A 26942-nucleotide genomic window follows, 5' to 3' on the forward strand; every position below is an offset into this window, starting at 1 on the left:
AATATTTTGCCATGTAAAATAACCAGAATGTAATACAAGAACAAAGAGTGCTGTGATACTGAGTGGAAATTTGTCCAGTAAAAGAACTGTGTTATTGATTAGGAAATTTGTGAAAAGGGTATGTCAAATCTGATTAATTAATCACTTTTATCAAGTTTGATATTTTTAATTTTGTATAAAGTGTTGTCTGTTTTTTTATATAGGAGGTGGAATCGTCTATCATCTCCTTGAGTATTGACACTAGTTTCTTGGCTAGATAATAACTGGGGCTGTTGATACCTTCAACTATCAGCCAAAGCAGTATGCTCTCCTTATGAATATTAGACAGAATATAAATTCTCAGGGAGCGAGCCCAGTGTGGAAGTGATTTTTTAAATAAGGGTCAAAGCTATATAACTGAAAGGAGACCTCCGCATAGCCTTTAAAAGAATGCGGAGAACCGACCAGGGTTTCTGACCTAATGTCCAATCATCACCTTCTCGTGGTACACCCTGTTGGGTATTTACCTGGATACTGAATGAAAGAGGATGGGCTGGCAATTTAGGATTTAGCCGACCAAATTGTATTCTTATTGGCTTAAACCAAAATACAAAATGATGGTACAACATGACTGATTTAATAATTCTATTTTCTTTGTAATCCAATTAGATGGGTTATATTTTGGATAGGTGTTGTTATCAGACATTTCATTGATTCATTTCTTGAGTGCAAGTTGTTCAGTTTAGAATAACAGTAGTATTCCCTTTATCGGCTCTAGTAATTATAATATTCCGATTTGCTTTTAGAATTTTGCTGCTCTAGTTATTGCTTTAGTATTATTTAAAATGTTAGAAGTTTCTAATTGTATTTTATCAGCTATGTTAGTTGGGAGAAAATTACTGCCTGATATCATACTTTTCTCAATATGATACATAAAATCCAATTTGTTTACTCTCCTAGGTGCCACAGCAAAGTTTAGGCATTCACTAAATAGCAAGGGCTTATCATTATTCAGGGCATGGCTTGAAAAGTTGATCACTGTTCAATGAAGGCAGTTGGTTGCTCCTATTATCACTTTTACAGGACAAATTACTATCTTACATAGCTACTTAGGTGGTGCTCTTGGAATTATCAGTTATTGTTTAATGAGCTTTTTACATGTACTGAAGATGCCTGTGATACTCAGGTGAAATTTCTACCAATAATATTTTACGTGAGTTAATTCTGTTATTATAATTTTAAGTAATGCGCAGTAGTGACCGTACACAAGCACTGCGGCACTGCAACACCCCCAAGGAAAAAATGAAAACATTAAATTTTGTTTGTGTTTATAAATAATAACAATGCTTACAACATTATATAAATGCAGTACAACATGTTAAAGGTTACAGCTTATGTTCTGACATTGATTGAATAGTTAATAATTGGAATTATTCGATTAACGCTTTAGATTACGAAACAAATTATTCCTTAGCTAATGGCTACCCCCCCCCCCCCCCCAAAACAAAATCCAAAAATATTGAAATCAATAACTCCCCCTCCTTCACAACAAGGATTACTCTAAATCCATCACCATTCCCTATATCCAAGGCACCTCAGAAAAAATTACAAAAATCCTAAAAAACATGACTTAACTTCTTGTTAGAGACCTTATAAAAAATTCGCATCCCTTATCCGCTCCACTAAAGACCAAGCTTCCCCCCTGGACCTACCTGGTGTATACCAAGTCCCTTGCAGTTATAAGCTGTCCTACTTTGGCCAAACAGGCAGGGCAGCTAATATTAGAATTTCAGAACACAAGGACTACATCCATTTTCACCAATACAGCCACTCTGGTCTTGCAGACCATGCGCTGGATACCTGCCATAGAATACAGGGGAAGAAAGCCACGATAATACACCGTAGTAAATTCAAATATGAAAGGCTATTCATGGAATCAGCCTCAGCCCTAAGAAACAATCCCAACCTCAACAAATTTGGTTGCATGAGATTGCCCCAAATTTCGGAAACTTACATCAGAAGACCTTCAGCTCAATCGGCCAAGAATAACAACATTGCCCACTAGGGGGCACCATCAGGACTTTTAGGAGAAAGAATAGCTTCCTGCTTCGTTCCTCATTTACTGTGTTGTGCATGTGTGCACGTGTCTTCTATTTAAGTTCCTGTGATAATGGCAACGTGACATTGCCGAAATATTGGAAGTGTATTAAAATTCACCATGGCATATTTTTTTCTTTCTTTCTCACTACTAGAGAAAGGTTTAAATTACGCCATTGCTCTAAGGTCAGTAAATAAACTAGATATAATCTATCATATCGAGAGAGGTTTAAGATCCCTCCCTGCCAATTTAGCTGACAAAATATGGATGGAAACCACCTGTTTACTAAATTCAACCAAAAAATTAAGCAGCAACCTAAATAAAGCTGAAAAACTGGCCCTCAAATCCCTAAAAAATAACCACGACATTATTAGCACAAAAGCAGATAAAGGGAATGCCACTGTTGTTTTAAATTGGACAACCTACATAGAAAAAATGAAATTGGTATCGGACCACAACACCTACCAAATGGTAAATTACAACCCCATGCAACGCAACAAAAAGAAAACTACTGAACTACTTAAATCAGTTAACATGTGACATGTGGCTGGAAGAAACAATTAAAAAATTAATACTGCAGTATGCCCATGCGTCCAGATTTTATGGTCTGCCAAAAGTACTCAAAACAGAACACACCATTACGTCCAATTGTAGAAGGAATTGACAGCCTGAATTACCACTTAGCCAAAAACTTAGCGGCCACTCTCAAGGAACTGGTATGACCAACCAGATACTATCTTACTCTTACAGAACATATTTCCACACGACATCACGGCCCTTTTTGTTGGTGGGTAGCCAATCTCAACTCTTAGTCATCACTGATAACTGGACTAAGACTACCAATGGTTTTATAGACGTCTAGGGAGGATAGTAAGACAACTGCCATTTCATAGTTCCTAACCATAATGCCATATACTACTGTTTGAACCAAGTTCTATGGCCAATGTTTTTGAGATGCAGAGTTAAAAACCAATATTCCAGGAGGGGAACCTCATTTACCTGTGCCAAAGAATGTCTAATTTTGAAAAAAAGGTGAAAAAAAAAACCTAGAGGAAGCTCCTCTAATTGGAGCTTAGAACTTTACTGTGGTATTCTGTCAAGTCTGGTCTAATAATCCTGTTAATATTATGAATGTGATGCTATGGTGCTATAAAATCACAAATTGTGATGTGTCACCACAAGCACATTTTCTTTTTTCCCATTTGGATATTTTTCCATACAGTAAGCAATATGCATAACAAGAGATTCTATTAGGATAATGTCACAATGGGAAAAGCAGTTTCATGGAAAATGGAATTCCAGTATGCTGGGTTTTTTTTTTATCATGGAAACTCCATAATGTGCTTACAAGCAACTTCAGATAATTTTTTTTTTAATTATCTATTTTTATAACAATTATGTTTTAGTTTTCATTAAAATTTTATAATTTTTATTCTGCTTCCCTTAAGATGGAAGATCAGTCCAAATTTATAAGTATTACATTTTGCTTAAAGCACAGGAGGGAAAAAAAAAAAAATCAATTTGCTGTGCCAATTTTTATTAAAATTTTATATGCATATTAAGATTTAAAAAAAAAAACTTTTCATTTTATGAATTTACTTATTTCAATACATAAAGAAAGAAGCACAGTTCAGATGTTATTTTGATATTGTTCAAGGAAAATGCACTCAATGTCTTCTCTGAGAAAAGCAGTCTTTTTTTTTTTTTAAACTAAAAGGCTTAAAGCTTATGCTTTGAAATTAAACAGCATGAAACTTGATGAGAAATTCATGTAGATGAATTTTGTGTAATTACATTATAATTTGGTCACACTACAATTACAAATAACAAAAAAGGTTCCAAAACAACTAAAAAATATCATTACTTAAAATTTCAAAGAAAAATCAGTAATCTTACTCACTTGCTGTGTTATCAAAATCACTCCTGGTTTAAATACAAAAAAGTCAGAATCAGAATCACCAGCCAAGAATTCAATTACTCACTCCTGGTATTGCTAGTAACAGGAGAGGAGTATGACAGTAAAAGGGTTGAAAGTTTATTTATTTTTCACTTGGTTAAACTACAATAAATTTAGTTTAATCCTTTATCCAAGTGTGAGCAAATAAAGTTTGCACCTGAAAGTATCTTCAGGACTGGGGCACGGTGGTAGAACACCGGGCAACCGTTGCAAAGGTGGAGCAAGCTAACATCACTCCTATCTCAGTATCTCCCATAATGCAAAACACATCTCCTTGTGGATATGTATAATGTTATGCATTAAGGGAAGGGCCACTACCCAGACTAGTTTCAACCTTTATTGAGGTCTCTTCAGTGGGAGCCAGGCCCAAGTGGAGATACCAGGCAGATGCATTAGCAAGGTCATCTCTACCTATAGGAGTTGTCAAACAGTGTGCCACATTTTTATTAAATTACTCTGGATTTAGAGAAAGATGTTGAAAGTTTATTTTTCACTTGGCTAGACTACAATAAATTTAGTTTAATCCTTTATCCAAGTATATTACAGTAAAAGGGGATGTGATATATAAACAACTTCCACTAGAGCAAATCCAGCATATCACTGATACTGTGCAGTTTTGTTCAGGAGTTCATTATATTGTTATTGACTGTATTTTAAAAATAAAAGCCTGTAAAAATGTTTTTGGTTATAGGCAGAGCTTGACAAATACATGGTGAGTAGCTGCAGACTGGACAAAACAGAATAATTTTGTTTAATAAAAAATCAACTTGCTACATAACTTTTTAACTTAAAAAAAAAAAAAAACACAGATGTATTGCCACTGATTATGGATTTCCTACGGACTCACTGGGACAAATCGTTAGAAAAAGAGGAGGTCTTGGGCAAGTATATTCTTTTCATGGCAAATATGGTTTTGCACAATTTCTTAAGTCCTGGTTATAGGTGTTAAAGTACAGCTTGATGTTTATTCCTTTTAATCTACAATAATGTATATATTATTGTAGATTAAAATTTATTTATTATTTATTGCATAGCATACAAATAAAAGCCTAATACTCAATTAACAATGATGATATATCTTCTATATATTGATATTTTCTTAATAATTTGACATAAAAGTGTTGAAAAAGAAATTGTATGCATGATGCAAAAATGCAAAACTCTCATAAAGAAACTGTTCTTCAACACTTTTGTGTACTGGAAAACTGGTAAAAGAAAAAAGGTTAAACTTTTCATCACCTGGAATTCATTTAAACATTTACAACATAGTTATATGTATTATTCATGTTTGCAACCAATAATGATATGTAACAGAGACATATGTGATTTAGGTGGTAGATGAATTTCACTGCATCATGTGTGAGACTACTATTATGCTTACTGGGAGCCTAATAACAAAGAAGTTCCATATTTGGTCACTAGAACAGAGGTTACAGATTATGAACTCTTAGCTTATTCAGAGTATTAATGTGGATGTGCTAAGGCTTGCAACTGCTCTTAAGTGGGATTTATATAACAAAGAAATCAGAACTATTCTTTTAATTACCTACAAAAGAAAATGCCTAACTTTGCTTTTTGAATGATTGTAGTCCTTACAATTATCTATAAGTTTATTACTTACAACAATATTGCTATATTCAACATACAATGTATAACAATAAGACATTCAAGTTTCATCACTGATTCGATTCAGAATCACTTTCTTTCCAAATTTTTTTTTTTTCTCCCAAATACAATTCTTTTTAATTTTTTAACCATTCAGTAAACCTCAGAAGAACACCTGGGAGAACAAAACAACATGCACTCTATGACTAGGAAGGATCTTGGTTTGAAGATCTTTCCCAGTACCTTTCGCTTGGTACTGAAAGCTGATTTCATCATGCAACAAGCAATGACCGGATGAGATTTAATTGTATGGGAAGCAGTCTGGAGGAAAAAAACACTCATAAAAATGTTCATTATGACTGAATTATAAAGGTTTTGGGGTGATCCATCCTGAAAGTTAGCATTATTTTTCCCTCAACTAAAATCTTAAAATCTGAAAGAAAATTGTGGAAAGAACTGCAGTATAACTTATACGGTAGTGATCATAATCATGAGCTATTTTTTTAATGAAAGGGTTCTTTGCAATTAGTTCTAAACTGTTTGATAAAATTTAATATACAAACCATAATGTTTAATTGCATAGTGAATTTTTTTTTACAATGACACACGAGGCTCTTCATACATATATCTAATAACACATGAGATTATTTGTTATGTGCAATTATCAGGACAGACCCTACAACAGGGATGTTCAACCCATCAATCGCGGAGCGATTTTTGGTCGATCTCTTGTATATTCCTCCTAACTTACAAATTTAATTAAAACTGAAAACATAATATTTTATTTATCATTATTTTGTATTATTTTTAATTTGCTTTAAGTGTATTGCTATTGTTTATTTATTTTTCGTTAAAATTGTCAAATCAGTAATTTTCTTATTAGTCTGGGTAAATGAATTAATTTGGATCAGTGGAAGTCAAACAGAGAGCCGAGTGAATACGATTATAAGCAAAGTGTAAAAACTCGATTGTAGCCTGCCTTAAATATTAAATATTCCGAAGCACATTACATCGATTTTTTACTTAGGTTAAGTCCCATGTGAATATTGTAAAAAAATAAACTTTGTTTGTCTTGGTATAGTTTGTATTAGATGTTTTTGTAAATAACTCTTTTGAAGCTAACTGTATATACTGCTTTAATAAGAATATGTCAGAGTGTTAAAATCAAAGGCAATGTTTTTGTGGCCGAAGCTGTACATGGCAACATTAGAAAGATTGTTATTGAAACTTGTATGTATGAGAAAGGCTTGCAGGCTCTAAGTGTACACATCTCCGAAGTCAGTCAGAAAGAGTTCAAACAACTTTCCGATGGCCGGCAACTTACAATCAAAAGAAAGCAGAGGAGAACAAAAGGCATGCCAAACTTGAAACTTAAGATGAAAGACTCATACTGATTCTTTGGGGGGTTGCCAAACTTCATGCGAGGTCTCAGAGAAGGCCTAATAAAAAGGGACTGAAGCAAGCAGAAGGGGTCCTGGTTCCAGAATTGCTGTCAGAGGAGGCCGCCCGGTCCAGAGTCACCATTAGAGAGACTGCCCAGATCCACGTTGCTTGAGAGGAGTTTCCCACTTCCAGAAAGGAGCTTCTCAGTTCAAGACGTCGCTAGAAAGAGACTACTTCTAGGCCGCAGACAAGGTTTCAAATTGCCGAAAGGAAGAGTTCCAACTGCCGGAGAAAGGTGTCCATGCCAGGTTAATGTCAGACATTCATCAGTGTGTTGCGTTTTCATTACAATTTGATGAATCAAACAACTTCACTGATATTGCTCAGTTAATAGTATTTATTTGCATGGTATTTCAAGATTATTCAAGTAAAGAAGACCTTTTGAAAATTAAACATTATTGGGAAGGACTAGGGGAGAAGACTTTTTTTTTGGCATTTGATGAATTTGTGAAACAACACAAACTTCTGCTTTTTAAACTTGTGTCTATTACTACTGATGGTGCTCCTACAACGATAGGTAATAAATCAGGTTTCATTTCATTATGTAAAAACGATGACAAATATCCAGATTTTTTAACGTACCACTGTATTATTCACCAACAAGTACTGTGTAGTAAAAGATTAAACACAAATGTTGGATATTACATTTAAAATTGGAAATTCTGTTCGAGGAAAAGCCCTGCAACGCCGGTTATTTAAATTACAGGCAGATGATGATAGGGAACTTCTGTTGTACAATAATGTTCGCTGGATCAGCAGAAGTCAATTTTTAGAAAGATTTCTTGTATTAATTAATGATATAAAAATTTTCTGGATGAAACAGGAGATATTTATCCACAAAATTTATGTACAAAATTAAAAAAAAAAAAAAATCAGCTAACGGCTATGTTGTTCCCATATAGGGAGTAGGCGGGGCCGTTTACCCTATCTAACTTTTTGGAGACTGAGTGGGCAGTTCAATCTCCACAGGTAGCCAATCAGAGAGATAGCTGGCCTAAGGCTATCACTGATTCATCGGTACGCAGCGAAGAAGGCAGCAAGCTAGTGCTGCCATCTCATGGTCTCTAACCCTAACATAATATTTTTAATATCTGAAAATAGTGTGGTTTCTACGGTCGATTTTCTTGAGTTTACGGGACGAAAAACCCGAGTTTCGGGAGAAAAAAACCCGCCAGCCCATGCCAGAGATAGATCGACTAACTCTGGAACCAGCCGAAAAAAAAGGCTTAGAAAAATTTCCTCTAGTCGGCGACTAGATTTGAACCACCAAATTCTTTCTTCATGTGGTCAAGCGCTGTAGAGTGCAAACACCACTTCTACTGAGCTACACAGGCTGATTAAGCAATTTAAATTTAGGGTCACAAGGTAGAGATAAAAATTTAATTGACATGTTAAGTTCAATAAAAAACTTTCCAACAATACTTATTTTTATTAAAGAAAAATATAAATGACTGCGAATTTAGACATCTCCCATATTTATTAAAATTTTTTGAACAAAATCAAGAAATGCTTTGCTATGATTTAAAAGAATTTATTCGTGAAATAGAATTAGTTGAGGAAGAAATAAGATTTAAAGATTTTAATGAAACTGAAATGATTGTATCTTTTATCAATAATCCATTTCAAGAAAACTTGAACATCACCGAAATTCCAAATAAAATTAGTGGGCTGTTTGATATAAACCAAGCTGAAGTAGAACTTGAGATAATAAATATTCAGAATAGTTTACATTTAAAATCAATAAACAATGAAGTCATTTGGAAGTATGCACATGAAAAATTCCCAATATTAACTGATATTGCGCGAAAAATTCTGTCGTGTTTCGGATTGACATACTTTGAATCCGCTTTTTCAAACATGACCGTCATAAAAAATCAATTAAGAAACCAAATTACAAATGATCATTTGGATGATTGTCTACGATTGGCCACTTCTTCATATCAACTTGACTATGAAAATATTGCAAGGTCCAAACAATGCCAAATTTCACATTAACTTTTTTTTTTTTTTTTTTTTAAATCAATGAGCATTTCCTGTAGCTTGTGAGTTTGTAATCAATCTGTTGTTTTTTCTAACTTTGGTTTTCCAAAATAGAGAAATAAATATTTTATTCCAATATATATATATATATATTTTTTTTTTGTATTAAATATTTGTTGTATTAAAATAATTAAAAGTGATAAATAAATTTTTAAATACACAAATAAAGTTTTTAGTTGTGAATTTTTTTTTTAGTTGTTTATTTGTGTGTAATCAGATATCAGGTTGGGGGGACATGATCTATATAAGAGAGTAGATCGCCGAATAACTTTTTATAGAAAAGTAGCTCGCGTAGTAAAAAAGGTTGAACACCACTACCCTACAAGATAGCATGCTGAGAATTGCCATAGAATCAAAGATACATGGGCTGACAGTATGCATCTTCCACACATACAGGTACATAGTGATTTATGAAATGATATATTTCATAAATAATTTTAAATAGTTTAAAGCATAAATAAAAAAAATGCACTTTTTGTTTATTAAATAACACGTGCAAAGATGCAATGAACGGACACACTGTATTGTATTACCTTTTGCATGTGCAGTATCTGCTGGCTGTGTAAAGAAATGTAAGAGCCAGCAAACATAACATGAATATTGTGTTAAATGTAATCAACTATGAAAATGAAAAGTGCAGAAAAAAAATTAAGGAAAAAAAAAAACTATTTAATTAATGGTTAAAAATTGTGAAATTTGACTCAGCTTGGGTATGCTAAAAAGTGTTATGCAAATAAGTATTATATTAAATGTTATGGTCTGTAATTAATTCTTTTTTTTTTTTTTTTTTTTTTTTAAATAAAAGAAAGTAGTACACTGGAAAATGTTACTAGCAACATGTCTAATTTAAGCTAAAATGAAATTTTCAAGTCCAATAACCAAGAAAGTGCTGGAATGATTATATTTCTTGTTAAATCGCAATGAAACAGACATTAAGAGAGAGAGAAAATGCAGTTCACTTTTAGATGATCTCTTTCTCCAATGACATCTAATCACTTTTCACAAATGCTCTGCTTCTGCATTATGTCTTTTTCATAGTTATTTTCAATTAGCACTGATGCACCAAACTGGACACCTTCATTTCTCCACTTTCGTCCTGAGAATGTAAAAACACAATCAGTTGTTTGTCATCATCAATACACAGTTCAGCAACTTCACACTTGAAATTCATCTTCAGCTTTTATTCCCTCTACTCCTTTCTTTCGAACAGCTCTCCCCACTGATTTTTTTCAATAACCTACAACTTGTCACAAAGAACAACAAAGTTCTTTCTCACTTGTCTACACATGACCCTGCTGTTTTAAGAGTTTTGCCACCTCTTTATGTGTGGAGATATTTAAAAAAAAAATAAGAAAAGAAATACGAAACTAACCAGTTTGTGAATTAAACATACAACCTGCAACCATTTCAGGCATCTATTATGCTTGTTCACTATGTATGCATGAGATTCAAGTGAAATTTAAAACATAATTGCAATGTCTAATTAAAACTAGAATTAATAATTTCAGTAATTAAAGTCATGAGAATTTTACTAACAAATGAAAATATGTCAGAGAGAGAGGATATTCAAGAAAGCTAGCTTTTGTTTATATCAGTTAATGTAACTATATTGTTCATTAAAAGATCAATTGCTCGTCAAAAAATGTTCCTATTATGAGAAAGGTGATCAGCATGGTAAGGAAGCCAAAATCAGATTAAAAGAAACTAGCTGAGAACACCAAACAAAATCCCAAAGAATTCTTTTGCTATATAGCAAATAAGAGGCAGAATGACTAACCTCAATGAGTGTTGATAGTTACAAGCTTACAGAAGCAGTTAAAATAGTTGAGTTACTGACAAGTGAGGTTAATGCTGCGAAAATGTGACAGAGAATTTGCATGAACAGAGGTGGATGAATTAGAGGTTCTTAGGATATTGCAGAATCATAATGCAAATACAACTGTGGGATTAGATGGGATATCAGCTTGTTTTTTTGCAGGAATATACGAGGGAAATGGCAATGCCTCTGGACTAGGCACTTTAAGTCTCAGGTCTGGTAGAGTTCCAAGGGAGTGGAAAGAGGGTAAAATAATTCCCTTGCATAAGAGAAGTTCTACGGCTGCAGTAGCAAATTATAGACCAATCAGTATCTCAGGGGTGCTGATAACAGTACAGTAAAAATTGGTCCAAAAGAGAATTCAGGAATGAGTGAATAAGAATATGATATTTTATGAGGGGCAACATGGCTTTGTGAAGGGTCAGTCAAGACTTAGTAATTTACTAACTTTTTATAATACAGTGACAGCTGGATTGGATAAATGAAATAGCTACATGATGATTCTCTGCAGTGTTTTGCAAAGGCATTTGGCCAAATATCACATGGAACTGTTATGCAAATTAGAATAAATGGGGATGGATATGACACTGGTTATGTGGATAAGAGGATGCTGCAGGACAGATATCAGAAAGTAGTATATGCAGGAGCAGAATCCAGGTGAAAGCTGATGACTAGTGGTATGCTGCAGTGCTTGAACCACTGTTTAATTTGTATACAAATGATATATGAAATATCACTTGAAAGGAAATATTCAGTTGTTTGCTGAAGATGCAAATTTATGTAGAGTAATAGAGAATCAAGACAATGTGGAGAACCTGCAGGATGATTTAAATAGCTGTTGGTAGGGGAAAAAGATAATAGTATCAGAGTAATGTGTAGAAATGTAAAGGTATGCATTTTGGGACAAACAGATTACAAGCTGTGTACCACATTGATGGAACTGTACTCCAAGAAACAGATTATGCTAGGGGATTTAAGAGTGGTAGCAGACAGAGATTTGAAGTTTAGAGGACATATTGCTAAGATAGCTCATGAGGTTACTTGGCTAATAGGATGTTGTTATTTCTCTTTATAAGGCCCAGATATGTCCACACCTGGATTACTGTGCTGAAATCTGGTCTCCTGGGTATGAGAAAGTGGTGGAGAGGATTCAGAGGCGATGGTGAGTGATGTGTGGTGCATGTGAGGATAAACTGAAAGTGCATGGACTGAAGTTGATTGATAGGCATAAAAAGAGGGGATATGATGGAAACATTTAAGTTACTTAAAGGGTTTTATAGGATTGATGCAGGGGAACTTTCAGAACTTGGCTAAAGGGGGCAGAACAAAAGGCTATTCCTGAGAGTTGGGTAAAAGTGTGGTTCAGAGTTGTGAATGGATGGAATGGGTTTGCAAGAGTCAGTTGTTTGCGCTTTGTCTGTTAATGGGCCTCTCACAATGAGTTGTCGCATTCCATGGAGGTGCCCTTACAACAGTAATAATATCCAAATATATACTACTATCAGGTGACTTCAAACATGGCACAAGTTTGAATGTGCATATGTAAAAAATTACTTAACAAGTAGAAAACCCACATATTAAATAAGTAATTTTTCTGTTCAAATTTAACCCCTTAACATACAAAGACGTCTTTTGTTTATTGCACCAAAATTGATTTTGAATTTTGGTTTCACATATAAATACAACTGAATATAGACGCTAGACAATCTTGTGCCTATTTCCTTTCAGCCGAGAAAAGTTGCCAATGGCATGTATCATTTGCTATTTCATTTGCGTTCGCACAAATTCATCATTATTTTTCAAATAATGATGAATTTGATCCAGCAAATCACCCTTGCCCAAAAAATTGGCAGAAAAATGACCGCTTTTTGATTTTTAATTGGTACGACAAGGGGTTAAATAACTTTTTTCAATACTTAGTGGTAAAAAATAAAACAACAACATAAAAAATTCTATTACTAAATTTTACTACATCTGTTTCATATCCTGATATGTTTTTCCAAAGGACTTCCAAACTTATCAGAAAAAACATAATTCTGTAATATGTAGAAAACCACACACAACTGTTTGACAAACTCTTGTTCATACTTTCCCTGAACACTTGGATAAAGGAGTAAACTAAATATATAATTTATTCCCCTGATTTCAATGCCAAATTATAACTGGAACAGAGCATATGTAACAAATTACTGCACTGTGTTATTTGGAGTGAACACTATTTTCTATTTAATCATTTCTGAAAGGCCTATGTAGTGCAATATCAACAAGAAAATGTATAGGGTTGACAAGTAAATATAGTTCTCTATACATAATGCAAATAGTGTTTTTCAAAAATACTGAGAAAATACTTCCAAAGTCACAACATTCAGTGATGTATTGTTTCTAAGCAAAAAGAATGCATTTTTGACTTATCTGTTTGCTAATCAGAGAATATTAAAGTATGGAGGATCAGTGAAATAAAGCAACTTAATACACATTAAATTTAAGAATGTGTTTACCAAAAAATGGACAAACAAATATAAACATACATAATAATAATATTGCATGTTTTGTTTAATGTAAGTACACAAGTATGCACAGAAAATGCACAATATTGTTTATTTACTATATTTGTTTATTAATGTTTTATTTTTAATTATTAAACAATAAGTATGGCATGATGCAAAAAAAAAAGGAAAAAGAAGTACTGAACTTTGACACCCCTTCAGTATATGCAGCATGAGATATTCAGTCATATGCCATATGACTGAATGTTGTAGAGTCTATGCCATTACATTTAGCTGTAGCAATGGTGTTTACGTTGGACGAAAATATGTTTATTGTTGAGCATTATTTTCATTTATATGGAGTTGGTAGAGCAAATGGTCCAAGTCTATGACATGTTTGTGAGCAGTCTGTTCCATAAGTGTGCCCCAAGCAATAGTGTCATTATTGCCTTAATCAAGAGGTTCTGACGTACCGAGATGTTCTGAAGAAATGCAAAGGGCATTTGGTGCGACCATGAACTGTTAACACAAGTGAGAATCACAGACATGAGCTGGAGCAAGTGCTGCAGTCTCTGAAACAGTCAATGCCGAACAGCAGTAAAACTTGGGATAGTGAGGCAGTCACTATAGAGAATCCTTAAGGAGCTGGGTACCTTTTTGTACATCATTCAGGTGGGTCAGTGTTTAACAGCAATGAATTACGGTGCACAGCAGGAATACTGTGCACGCGTGTTTATGAAGATCCATCATTCCTCCATAATTTCTGGTTCCCCAACAAAATGCATTTCCATCTAAGTGGTCTTGTAAACAAACGCATCTACAGGTTTCTTGGTTTTTCAAGACCTGAATTTGTCCAAGAGAAACCTTTTCACAGCAAGAGGGTCACTGCATGGTGTGTGTGGTTTCCGGCCATGGCATAAGTGGACCCTACTTCATTAAAGAGGGTGGGTGTGGTGTATCCATGACCTTGAATAGCGAATGCTACACTGAGATTCTGTTCACCCAGGATTTGCATAGGATCTGTCATGCAAAAAAACATCCTGTTTCATGCACAGATATTCCAACAGGATGGAGCAACATGTCACTCATCACGTGGTTCTACAGCCTATTTATCATAACACTTCCCCAGGAAGCTCATTTTGAGGTTCACAGAATTCCCATTCCATTCACATTCTCCTGATCTCACATCAATCGATGCCTTCATTTGGGGTATGTTGAAGGAATGGATATTACACCATGACCCATCTTCAAACCCCGATAAATTAAGGGATAAAATTATATAATATATCCAGCAGATGTCCCATCTTGTTTTCTCCAAAATGACAGAGAACTTTCACATGTGCTGTGAAACCCATCTTGAAAGACAAGGTGGATATTTGTGGATGTACATATCATCAGTTGTAAACATATATTTCTTTGTTAATGAACCGTTTACTCCATAACATATATCGTTGTAGTTATTTAGTTTTTTTTGTGCCATGCTGAATACTGTTTGATAATTAAAAAAAGAAAACCATTAAAAACACTGTTTTTTTCTTGTCTACCATAGTGGTTTTTCTTACATTCCCAAAAATATGTCAAATAAAAACCAGCTAACATTATTCCTATTTTCATCATTGATTCTTTAAGAATCATAATGGTATAGTCTGCAGGATTCAGATAAAAGACAGTAGCTTGTATTTGTTTCTAATTGAAAAAACTTTCTTATACACACTTACACTTCATCTGATGTTTAGTTTTTGATTTTTTAAATAGTACTCACAGCAGCTATTTCAACAATATTCAATAGAGTGAAATATCAGCAATAAACAGTTTCATATATACCAATACTTTTTTTTTATTACAATTTTTTTCCTGAATAATTTTTAAATTAATAACATTAGTGATGTATAAATATTAAAAAAAAAAAAACCCATCAAAACAGAAATCTGTGAGATCAACTTAGTAACAGTTTATAAAAATAAGTTTCCTCTGGTCTTTAAATTTTTATTGCATGAAGAATTTTTAAAACTATCACTATATTTGCAGAGTAGACTATTATTTAAATTGTAGCATGTGATCAGACATTCACGGCATTATAACACAATACTTGAATTTACAAATTTTATAATTTAAATAATAAAATTCGATTCACAAAATGAAAAACTAAGCATTAAATGAAATTCAGTGTCTTTTGTTTGATAAGGATAAAACAACCACAAGTGAATAAGTTTATCATAAACAGGGGATTTCTTTTCAGCAGCAGCAACCAGGTATTTTAGATGAGCCACTATTTACAGTTTATATACTTCTACAGTTTTGGTGCAAGTTGTTATTTAAGTTCCAAAATTTAAGCAATCTAAAATAATCATAGCTGCCAGAAATATTATATGTTAGATTATTAAAAATAACCATTGATCTAAGAACCACTTGAATCTAAGCAATGGCAATAAGTAATTTAAACATGTAAGTTGGTAAGAAATTTACAATGAGATTGGAGCATGGGAAATAAGGAAAAAAGATTAGTTTAGATTCAAAATATTTTTTATTTTTGATATCTTAAAAAAAAGATATGGAGAAAGGAAGTTGAATCACATTAGAATGACTAGACTATGTCTGGTGCAAGTTTTTCTGGAAAAGGTGATATTTTTAGGACAAAATTCAGATATTAACTATTTTTTATTAAAAGGTTCTTACAAAAGTGAAATATATGTAGTCTTCAAGAAATATGCAGCATATTTCCTTAAAATAATTAAAAAAAAAATAAAGTACTCACAAAAACATTAGCAAATGAAATCTCCCATCAAGGTGGCTCATTTCGTAATTTTTTTGTGAGGTATACATGATTAACAAGAATGAATAATTTTCTTGACAACAATAACTATGATATACAGTTGTGTGTGCACGCACACACACACACATTTTCAGAACTGATGTACTCTACATTATGATAAACAAAATAAAAAATTATGAACACATGACTGGTATACTATATATGCAAAAATTTCAGCATTTTCAGTATTACTCATGAATCTTAATTCCACTTTTGTGGCACTTTAATCGCTATGGCATGAGCACTAATTATGTAATTTCTCCTGCAACTGAGGCCAGTTGGTCCCTATTACAGATGTGCTGGATTTTGACAAATGTCCCCTAACTAGAGACCTGAGTGGAAAAATCTGAACCAAGAACAGCCCAGATTGGAGCATATTTACTCAAATGGGAAAAGTATACACAGAGAAATAGTGAAGAGAAAATGATACTCGTGCAATGGTCAACAACACTGATACATACCTGCATATGATATACAGGACGATAAAGGCTGAAATATTTGTAGCAGTTGCTGAGCACCAACATTATAGTGATAAAGATATTTACACATGCATGCATGCATGTGAAAGTGCATGAATGCACAAACACACACAATTTTTTTTTTTCTTTTACAGCAGCCAGCATTAGGTTTGTCTGTGTCTATGCATGATATACAGATGGAGGATAGCCTGAAGAGGGATAAAAATGATGGCTCAGGCTAGGGTAAACATCACTGTTTGTCAGTCTGCTTCATCTGTTTCTGTAAAAATTGATCTTACATCAAGAACACTAGCAAGTTCCAGAACTGCTCTTTTTAGACTGGGATGATCCAGTATCTCACTCTCTGGAAGGGGTGGATGCGCATGAGGAAAAAAGTTATGACCCTGAAATGAATATATGTTAAGTTTACCCTATATTTATTGTATACATAGTATACTAACAGAAAATTATCAGTCTTTCATGATTAGTCCAACTCTATAGAATAAGATCCAGAAAGTCACCTATTATCTAATTCCCAGACAGTGACAGGTTTAATAAATTAACTAATCAGACATTCATACTCATTTGAAATCGTTCAGAATTATGAAAGGAAAAACTGTTTTTGTATAAGTGTGTTATGCATCACACAGAAAACAATTTCATTTGTTTAATATGAATGACTGCTAATTAAGCATGAAATGTTCAACCCAGATCCATTAGAAAGCAGTGGAATAATAATAATAATGTATATATCTACTCTATACTATAAAATGATAAGCCGAAATTGGAAACAGATGTGATGTCGGCTTGAAACGGACGTAGGCCGTAACGTTTTTGTCAAGTTATTTGAAATGTTTTGAAACTCAGGGGCTACCCTGTGTCGAGTCTTCAAAATTCGAAGAGAACCGGCCTACCAGTCCAGAACACGGGGGGTTAGGCATCGTAGGCAGAGCCCCCTAGTATATATATATATATTAATCCAAAGATTAATATATATATATATATATATATATATATATTTTTTTTTTCCCCCCAAAGAATCTCTCTCTCTCTCTCTCTCTCTCTCTCACACACACACACACACACACACACACACACACACACACACACACACACACACACACACACACACACACACACACACACACACACACACACACAGCATATAATGCTGTATTTGTTTATAGTGTGTATTCATTAACCAATCATGAAAAGGAAAGACAAAACAAATGAAGCAACTGGGACTTTTATGTCATTAACACAGTAATTCCTGAAATGAAAACCTTATTATCTGAACAGATAGATAGATGTTCAGGTGAACGAGTAATATGATACATAAATCATTTTGCATACCAGTGAATGGAAGTCCAACAGCTATGAATTCTCCCGAAAAAGAAGGCAAAAAACACCATCTGGAATATGGTGGTGCATAAGCAACAAGCACACAGACTTCATGGCGCTTTTTATTATTATTATTATTATTATTTTCAAGTAAACATTTTTGTAATTATTTGATTTAACAGTCATCCTCCCTTGTATAATTTATATTTACATTTTTGGAGTTATCTGTGTGCCTTGGATGTCACAGAAGTTGAGCCAATAATTTATCTCACTGGAATATATGCTATTATGATGAAAAGGTGGGAAGAACTATGAGGAGTAGAGGTGATGTAGCCTCGAAGGAGGATCTGAATAGACCGTGTGAGTGGACTCTACACTTTGCAACAATGAGCTCATATAAAAATTCAATGTTGCAAAGTGTAAGATTTTGGAATTCAGTAGGCAATGAGGGGCTGTAGAGTAGATAATTAATGGAAAAGTTCTGAAGGAGAGCCTTGAACGTTATGAGTCATACTGCTAAAACTGTAAGGACATCACAACAGATTATGGCAATGATAAGGAGAACTTCAACATGTAGAAGCAAAGAAGTTATGGTATGGTTCTCTTGTATCAGGTGTGATCAGGCTACATATGGACAATCATGCATAGATCCGGCCACATAGTTTTCAAGGGTATGAGGTCATCTTAGAATTCAGAGAAGATTATTTACATAAGTGTTAGGTCTTTTTTTAATTTGAGATATGAAGACAGATTGAGGGAATGCAATTTTCAGAGCTTTGCAAATAGAGGAAGATGGATCAATGTGGAGGAAATTTTTCACAGGGTACACAAGACCAGCTTTGTAAGCTGTATAGAAGGATATAAACAAGGGAATGAGGAGTAGATGCTTCTGAATAGTGGATGGTAGTTGGAACATTGCCCGAATAGATTTTGGAATTCAGTAGGCAACGAGGGGCTGTAGAGTAGATAATTAATGAAAAAGTTCTGAAGGAGAGCCTTGAACGTTATGAGTCATACTGCTAAAACTGTAAGGACATCACAACAGATTATGGCAATGATAAGGAGAACTTCAACATGTAGAAGCAAAGCAAAGAAGTTATGGTATGGTTCTCTTGTATCAGGTGTGATCAGGCTACATATGGACAATCATGCATAGATCCGGCCACATAGTTTTCAAGGGTATGAGGTCATCTTAGAATTCAGAGAAGATTCTTTAAGTGTTAGGTCTTTTTTTAATTTGAGATATGAAGGCAGATTGAGGGAATGCAATTTTCAGAGCTTTGCAAATAGAGGAAGATGGATCAATGTGGAGGAAATTTTTCACAGGGTACACAAGACCAGCTTTGTAAGCTGTATAGAAGGATATAAACAAGGGAATGAGGAGTAGATGCCTCTGAATAGTGGATGGTAGTTGGAACATTGCCCGAGCATGTGATGAATGCAGAAACTATGAATTTGTTTAAGGTACAGTTTGAATCTTTTTGTAGGAGAGTGATGACTTCTCACAGTGAGTCTAGACTCCTTGAAGGTCTAATAATAATAATAATAATTCTAAGCTAATATGAATTTTACTGAAAGCAGAGCTGCCAGGAATATATTCGACTAAATTATGTTCTGGTATGTGTGTGTATATATACACAGTCTTGCCATAAATACCATTGCAACTTCTGCACAACTTCATGCTGCCAACATTCATGAGTTTATCAGTAGAGAGAGAGAGAGAAAGAGAGTTGTCTAGCTGTAAGAGTTACCATGCAGTGAGGAGATTATGAGAACTGTGTAGATGTAATAGTACTTCACAAAGTTGGAATGCAGCCATCTGTTATTTTTAACATGCTAAAAACACTCAGGATTAGTAGAATGTTTGTGTATCGGACTACTAACTATTATAATGATACAGAGGATGTATCTACCACCAAAGAACAGGTTGACCATGTTGCATTACGATGCAACAGCTTATGAGGGCTGTGAAGGCATGCCTCTGCAATAATCCTATGAGAATGCAGAAGTGATGTTGTGAGAGATAAACATTTTGTCAAGAATGATGCCACATGTACTAACTGATGACCTGGGGTGAGTCATTCCAATGGACACTTCCTAACACGACAACTTATGTGGCAGAGGGTGATAAAATCAAAGACACTCTCTGGCAGTACATGTACAACAGACTCAGAGATATTCTCTTCACAGATGACAACATTTTCACTTCTGAAGAGTTGTTAACTGCCAAAAGAATCGGGTATAGACCCTGGATGGTCACACAGCATGTGCCATAGCACCCAGGATTCAGAGAAGTCATCACCTTGCATCAGTGATGGTTTGGTGGTGGGGGTGATGTATCTGGGGTATCCAAGTTGCATTTCTACAAGAAAAGGGTCAAAACCTCATCGACAACCAAAGTGTATAAAGACATTGTGCTGGAACCTTTGGTAGGCCTCTGAACAATACCTTGTTTCACAGTAGGCAGCAGACCTTTCAACAGGACTCAGTCAGTGCAAGGGCCACATAACAGTGATTGGAGGCATATGTGTCTGACCAAATATCACCATATGATTGGCTGCCTGGAAGTCCCGATCTGAATCCATTCAACTTCAAATTGTGGTCGGGGCGTGAGAGAGTGGCCTGCCAGAAACAATGCATCTCTCAGATACATGTGACCTACGCTGCAATTTTTTCGACCGCGACCTCTGCAGGGTTAAAGAAACTATATATGATTATTTATTTATTTAGCATATGATGTACAGGTCTCAGAATAAAACAAAACAAACTATATATGATTAAATTAAGTAATAAACTATACAGCATCATTTTTTTAAATATCCATAATGAGATAACAGTCATCACATATCATGTGATCCAACTTTGCAATAACATTTTAGCCAGAAAATCAGTTAATTAAAAGTCAGGTAATAGGTGACTTACTGAATATTTGGGTAACACAATACATATCAAACACCAAATTAGTAAAATGGATTTATATATAAAGTATATTATATTACAATATAATGATATACAGTAATTAAATCATACCATTCATGCATCAGGGTCCCAGGCCTGATAAATGAAAAAAGGGGTGATGATATAATTGTGATAGTTTTTTTCCTCACTGTCATGTGCAATTCTTCACAAAATAGTGCACTCTTGCACATATTAATATGCATGGTAAAGTTGAGGATAATGCATTGTGGAAGTATCTAGCATGTTTTTGATATAACAGCATTTTAGATTTAATGAGAAGGAGAAAAATGTGGTGAGTTCTCATGCATGTAACATCTCATATTGATACACATGCTTTCCTGTTTTGTGATTGTTATTGTTATCTTTTTAAGCTCACAGTTGCTGAAAATAGTTCAGAATCTTCACAAAACTTTTTTTTTAAGTAATAAAAAATATTCTTGTAGGTTTATCATTATGATATCTACTACTTATGCCTCAACCATTAATTGTATAATTAGCCAGAACATTATTGCTAGGATTTTCAAGTCCTAGAAAACATTAAAGTTTAAGAGCGCCAAGAATCTGTAAATGAATTAACTAAATAATAATAATAAACTATGAACAGTTTATGGCAATTACTTCCCGAAACTTTGAAACATGCATGATTAGGGAAACGATGCAGGGTTTTGCAAGTTTCAAAGATGATAAAATTTAAATTACTGTAGTGCAAAATCTTGGTCCTTGAACTCTATGTCTGGTATCTATAGCATGAGAAGCAAGGTGTAGTCTTGGTGTTCTTGGATTCTGATCTCAGCAGAATGGCCAATCAATCTGTCCAAAGTTGCAGTGTCAGGAGGAATAAGGTACTTGATAAACACCAGGTAAGGATGGAAGTGGCAATTTATCCTTGGTAGATGGAAGAAAAGAAGATAACTTCTGAACTGGTGTGAAAGTAGTGCACAGATTGTATTTGAAAGAATCTGAATTATCTGTTCAGACATCCCTTTAAAAAGGTAGGGTATGAAAATCCTTTTAACATCAAATTGTAGTCTGGCTGTACAATGATATTTATCGATTATTTTCTGGATGATAATTTCATTATATCTATTACATGCCAAAATAAAGTAATTCTTATTGTATGTATCTAATAAAAGGGAATCCAAAGAACAAATTGTGTCAGCACTGTGAACAAGACGTTTCATAGTGCCTGTGTTTTGTTATGGATGATGTGAAGCCAGGTGGATGGTATACTTGCCAGTGTGAAGGAAAGTTTCCTATAAATGGAAAAATTCAATATTGACTGTATAGTAGTGGCATTGCGTGCTCATAATGGTTGGGTATGCTGTCATGTAGCTTATGCAACCTGCATTACAAAATTCACAACAATTTGACTGCATTTTTATTGATGTATGAAAGTTTTAAGAGTGTATAGCGCATCAGCATGCATCTTAATTGGTCCAATGCAATTAATTGTAGAATAACTTTGAATACTTTAATTTATCAATTGTAACCAAATCTGCATAGAGTGGGGGAACAATGTATTAGTTTTAAGATATATTAGTAAACAATAATGAAAGGAGAATGCTCTATTTGGTTGTTATATTTGAATTACTCAAAGGGGGTGTAAATATGTGAGCCATCATTTATAAGCCATGTGAGAATGGGAAATGTAAAGGAAAGAATGAGTGTGAGTAGAAATACTTTTATTAATGGCAAACAAATTATTAATAATGGACATTTGTGATATGTCTGTCCTATAAGTTGCTAGGTAGAGTGAATAGCATGCGATCCTATAAAGTCTAGACATGAATCAGTGAATTTATGATGGCATAATGAAAAAAAAAAAAAATTTACAAGGAAAGGGAAGGATTTGTTTGCAAAGTATAACTAACTAACCAATAATAAACAGTCACTATAGGGAGGAACTAATCCAATGAACTAATAATATTGATTAGGTGATTGATTTAAGCGTGGCAAGAATACATATGGTTTGATTGAGCAGCAAATCATCTCGCAAAATATGTTGTGCATGTTATGTGTATTTCTCTGGTTTATGTATATTCTGTTTCATTTTCTAAGAATTTATTTTACTGATCATTATTGGAATTATCCACGACACTTTCAGGAATCCTACCATTCATTAGTGCTTTTTTTTAATTTTTTTATATTTTTTTAGCAGCTCTTCTTGTCTTTTCAATAATAGATACCTCATACATGCTAGTATCTTGCTGTAGATCAATTTCTTATAATACACAGAAGTATTAATTTTTATTCAGGAATAGATATATTTTTACTACATCTGTTGTTTCAGAAGACTAGTATAAAATGTCCCTATAGAGTTTAAAAATTTTTTAAACTTCAACAGATACTATGCTGCACAAGCAGCTTTGTTTATCACTAAATACAGTAAACAGACATTTAATATCTGTATACTATATTGGGGAACAATTAGTATACTTAGAGACAACCCGAATGACACACTTAATGAGAAAAAGACTCCTCCCAAGTAGATTATACTGCATACATGTGTCAGACACAATAATCAATACAGTCACTAGGTGCTATTTTCTCAGCACTCACTCTCTCTCACCTTCTGGGTGGTTAAAAACCATTGGCATGCTAAGAATTTGACATGCTGTGCCATCTATACATCCATTCAAAGGTGTATCTATTTGTGACTGCACACCTGGGCTATTAATGCAAATGTGATGCAATGTATAAGTGTCAAAAAGTGCCCTCTTCATGAAGCATTAGTATATAGTGTTTAATTTTAGGAAACACACGAAGCCAGGAAACAATTAGGGGAGTCTTTAACAGGAATAAATGCAAAAATATAATATTAGTGATATTGCCATTCCATGGGTGTGCAGTGCACACCTGGAATATTTGCCCCTGCTGTATAGGTACAAATTATTAAGGTATCCAAAGAAAGGGAAGACTGTTGTTGAATTCATGCTCAAAAGTGAACTTGATACGAATGGATAAGTTTAATTTGAACAGAAATGAAGTAATTCTGTTTCAGGATGTGACCAAACTGCAAAGCTATATGAAATGAAGCCAGATATGAGGTTGAGGAAAAAAGGTGTTGAAATGTTGGTTTTTCCAGATATTCCATAAAGTAATCAGCCAAAGCTGGTGAATTAGGACTGCCCATTCTTCCATGTGAAGTATCCTGCATTGATGGTAAATTTAAATAAGTTAACAATGTCCTTGGGAAAATCATTTAATAAAAATTATAGTTCCTTGTAGAGTTGTTAAAAATATATATCACCACCTTTGTATAATTTTCATTTATGCATTAGGAACTTGTGTCAATAGTTAAGACAAATTTTCACAAATGGAGTTCCATTTGCTTAACCATTACTGCTCCACACAAGAAATATCCTGATGGAATCATCTGTCTTGTACATTAATGACAGCACCCAAAGGTGGAGGAAAGAAATTCAAATATGAATTGATAAAAAAAGTGTTCATTAATGATATATTGCACATTCAAGGGATGATTCATATATTTTGATTAGAATGAATAATAAATTCATTCATTTTTAGTCAGTGTCCAGACAGATTAAATAAATCTAATTAGTGATTTTACATTCTGCAAAATGCATCCAAAATTATCATCTGTGGAACTTCCTAGCCTGTATGATAGATTGGGTCTCCCACGATGAATCTTTGGACTCCATGGAAGTGCCTGTATAATAATAATAATTCTTAATGTGTTGATTTCAAAAATTTCATTTTTGAAATCAACACATCAAACCTAGGTGTAATTTAAATGCAAATATTTGACAATTTTTGATTTACATGCTTGTGTGGTTTGTAATTGTTCTGAATCATTTTACTTAATTATGTAACAAAAAAATATGACTTAAACTGAGATGACTCCAAAAATTTTTGTGAACATCTTAATTATTTCATTAGTCAACTTTCCAATAGCAAATACCACTATAATCAACATATGGTAAGTATATAAATATATTCACATATATTTATTGTATTGGGGATGTAAAATTTACATTCCAATACTTTTTCCATCACCAACTATAAAAGGCATCATAAATAATTAGTATCCCTGTACTTATTTGTGATATATATCATGCAAAACAATAAAAATCCAACATCACAAACATTCATACATCCATGGATTTAACACAAACTACGTGCATTGTCAATTACAAATTTACACCCAACCATGCTGTTGCATTCATTCATTTGCTACCTTTATCATTCTCTAAATTCTAAAAAATCACTTTGATTTCTTTGAATATCTTTGAAGCTTGATTCTTTGCAGTCAAATACTCAAACAGTGAGATGATCTTTCATAAGGACTTCAATGTCCACAATTCAAACTGGCTTTCTAATTCCACTGATCAAACCACAAGAAATGCCAAAGAATTTACTATCAACAACAATCTAACATAAACTGCCCATCTACCCACCAGAATAAGACACATTCCTCACCATCTTCCCAACATCCTGGACATCTCCTAACCAGTTCTTCCAAATTGCACTATGATATCAGCTTTCCTCTTGGTAACTCAGTAATAATGTCATCCAAATTTCCTTTTGTTTCCTTTTTTTTTTTTTTTTTGTGTACAAAAGGAAATTTGTATACAAAATTCCTACAAAATGCTTCTCTGCCAGTCACTCATGGTTTTTATGTTCTTTAGCATTCAAAAGGTGCCAAATGGAATGATGGCTGTGATTTCTACTCTTCATTATTATTATTATTTAATTAACTACAAGTAGTTTACATCAGCTATACAAGAAAGTCTTGCTTTCCAACACTTATTATTATTTTTTATATAAAAATTGCAGAGATAATTCTATAATTCCTGATTTTCAAAATGTATACTCTGCAAAAGCATGGAGCATTAATAAAAAATTTTTTATTAATGCTCCATGTTTTGCTTTGCTGTAAGTGGAAATACAAAAAATCAGATCAGACCTGTTCTCCACAGAACAAAAGACATGTCAACAACATAATGTTATGGCAAATTCAATATAACAAAATATGTGGAATGCATTAGATTGTATGCATTCCAAAATGGTTTCAAAAGTAGAAAAAATTGTAAATATATTGTCCAGGAAATTCAAGTATTTATACAACAGAGTATACAAAAATACCAAGTCTTTTACTACCAAATTTGTATTAAAGTTTTCAAACTATAATCTTACAGAAATAGAGGCTTCAGTTCTAAGCAAAGATTTTGCCTATGCTATACTCCAAGATGCATTCCAAAAGTTGATATGATGGCCAGTGTTGAAAAAGCCACTAAGCCACTTCATCTATCACACGATGAAGCATTTACCACAAGATTACTTAGTGCTTCCTTTTTATTAAAAGTCATCTACCAAAAAGTAGCATCATATTTAAAGTAAAAAAAGAAATTTGACAGTCATTTTAAATAGTGCCAATTATGATAAAAAGCTCACATCTATGTTACTGGAACCGTTCACTTATTCAGAAATGGACAAAAACCAACGATATGATCTCTAATACATCAGAATTCACATACAATTTTAAACAACTTAAGTCGGGATACCCCCATCACTCTCAGATTGTATGGAGTGCCTAAAGTACATAAAGAAGGCATCCCTCTCTGTATGATAGTCAATAGTAGTAGGAGTATGCATACACATCCCCTTTCTAAACACCTCAAAACTCTTCAAGCATCATATCAGACATTTAAATTCGTTCTTGAAAAACTCAGCAAATTTTGTATAGAAACTTTCACACACACAAATTATTATATCGGATATTAGTTTTAGATGTAGTTTCATTATTTACAAACACCTCTGTGGAAGAATCAATGAATATCCTTGTAGACCTATTTCCTGCTGACATTACACATCTCTTCCATCATTGATTAACTTCAATCCTCATTCTTTACTTGGAAAAGAAGATTTCACTATCGAAAATATGGTCTGGCAATGAGCTAACCCCTATTGCCTCCCATCACCAATTTA

General features: G+C 33.7%; 1 protein-coding gene across 2 annotated transcripts in view; it reads right to left on the bottom strand.

Annotated features, from left to right (window-relative positions):
• Window positions 1-16063: 16063 nt before the first annotated feature.
• LOC150103860 (protein SCAI) overlaps window positions 16064-26942 on the bottom strand; it is a 399077-nt gene continuing 388198 nt past the window's right edge. For both annotated transcript variants that reach the window (XM_090396561.1, XM_090396560.1), the window contains one exon: window positions 16064-17098. In XM_090396561.1, coding sequence (XP_090252687.1) covers window positions 16955-17098 — 144 coding nt within the window. In that variant the 3' untranslated portion in view covers window positions 16064-16954. The remainder of the gene's footprint in view (window positions 17099-26942) is intronic.

Source organism: Typopeltis vanoorti, chromosome 8 (genome assembly GCF_054136105.1).
Source record: "Typopeltis vanoorti isolate ZY-2024b chromosome 8, IOZ_Tvanoo_1.0, whole genome shotgun sequence".
NCBI classification, from domain to species: domain Eukaryota; kingdom Metazoa; phylum Arthropoda; class Arachnida; order Uropygi; family Thelyphonidae; genus Typopeltis; species Typopeltis vanoorti.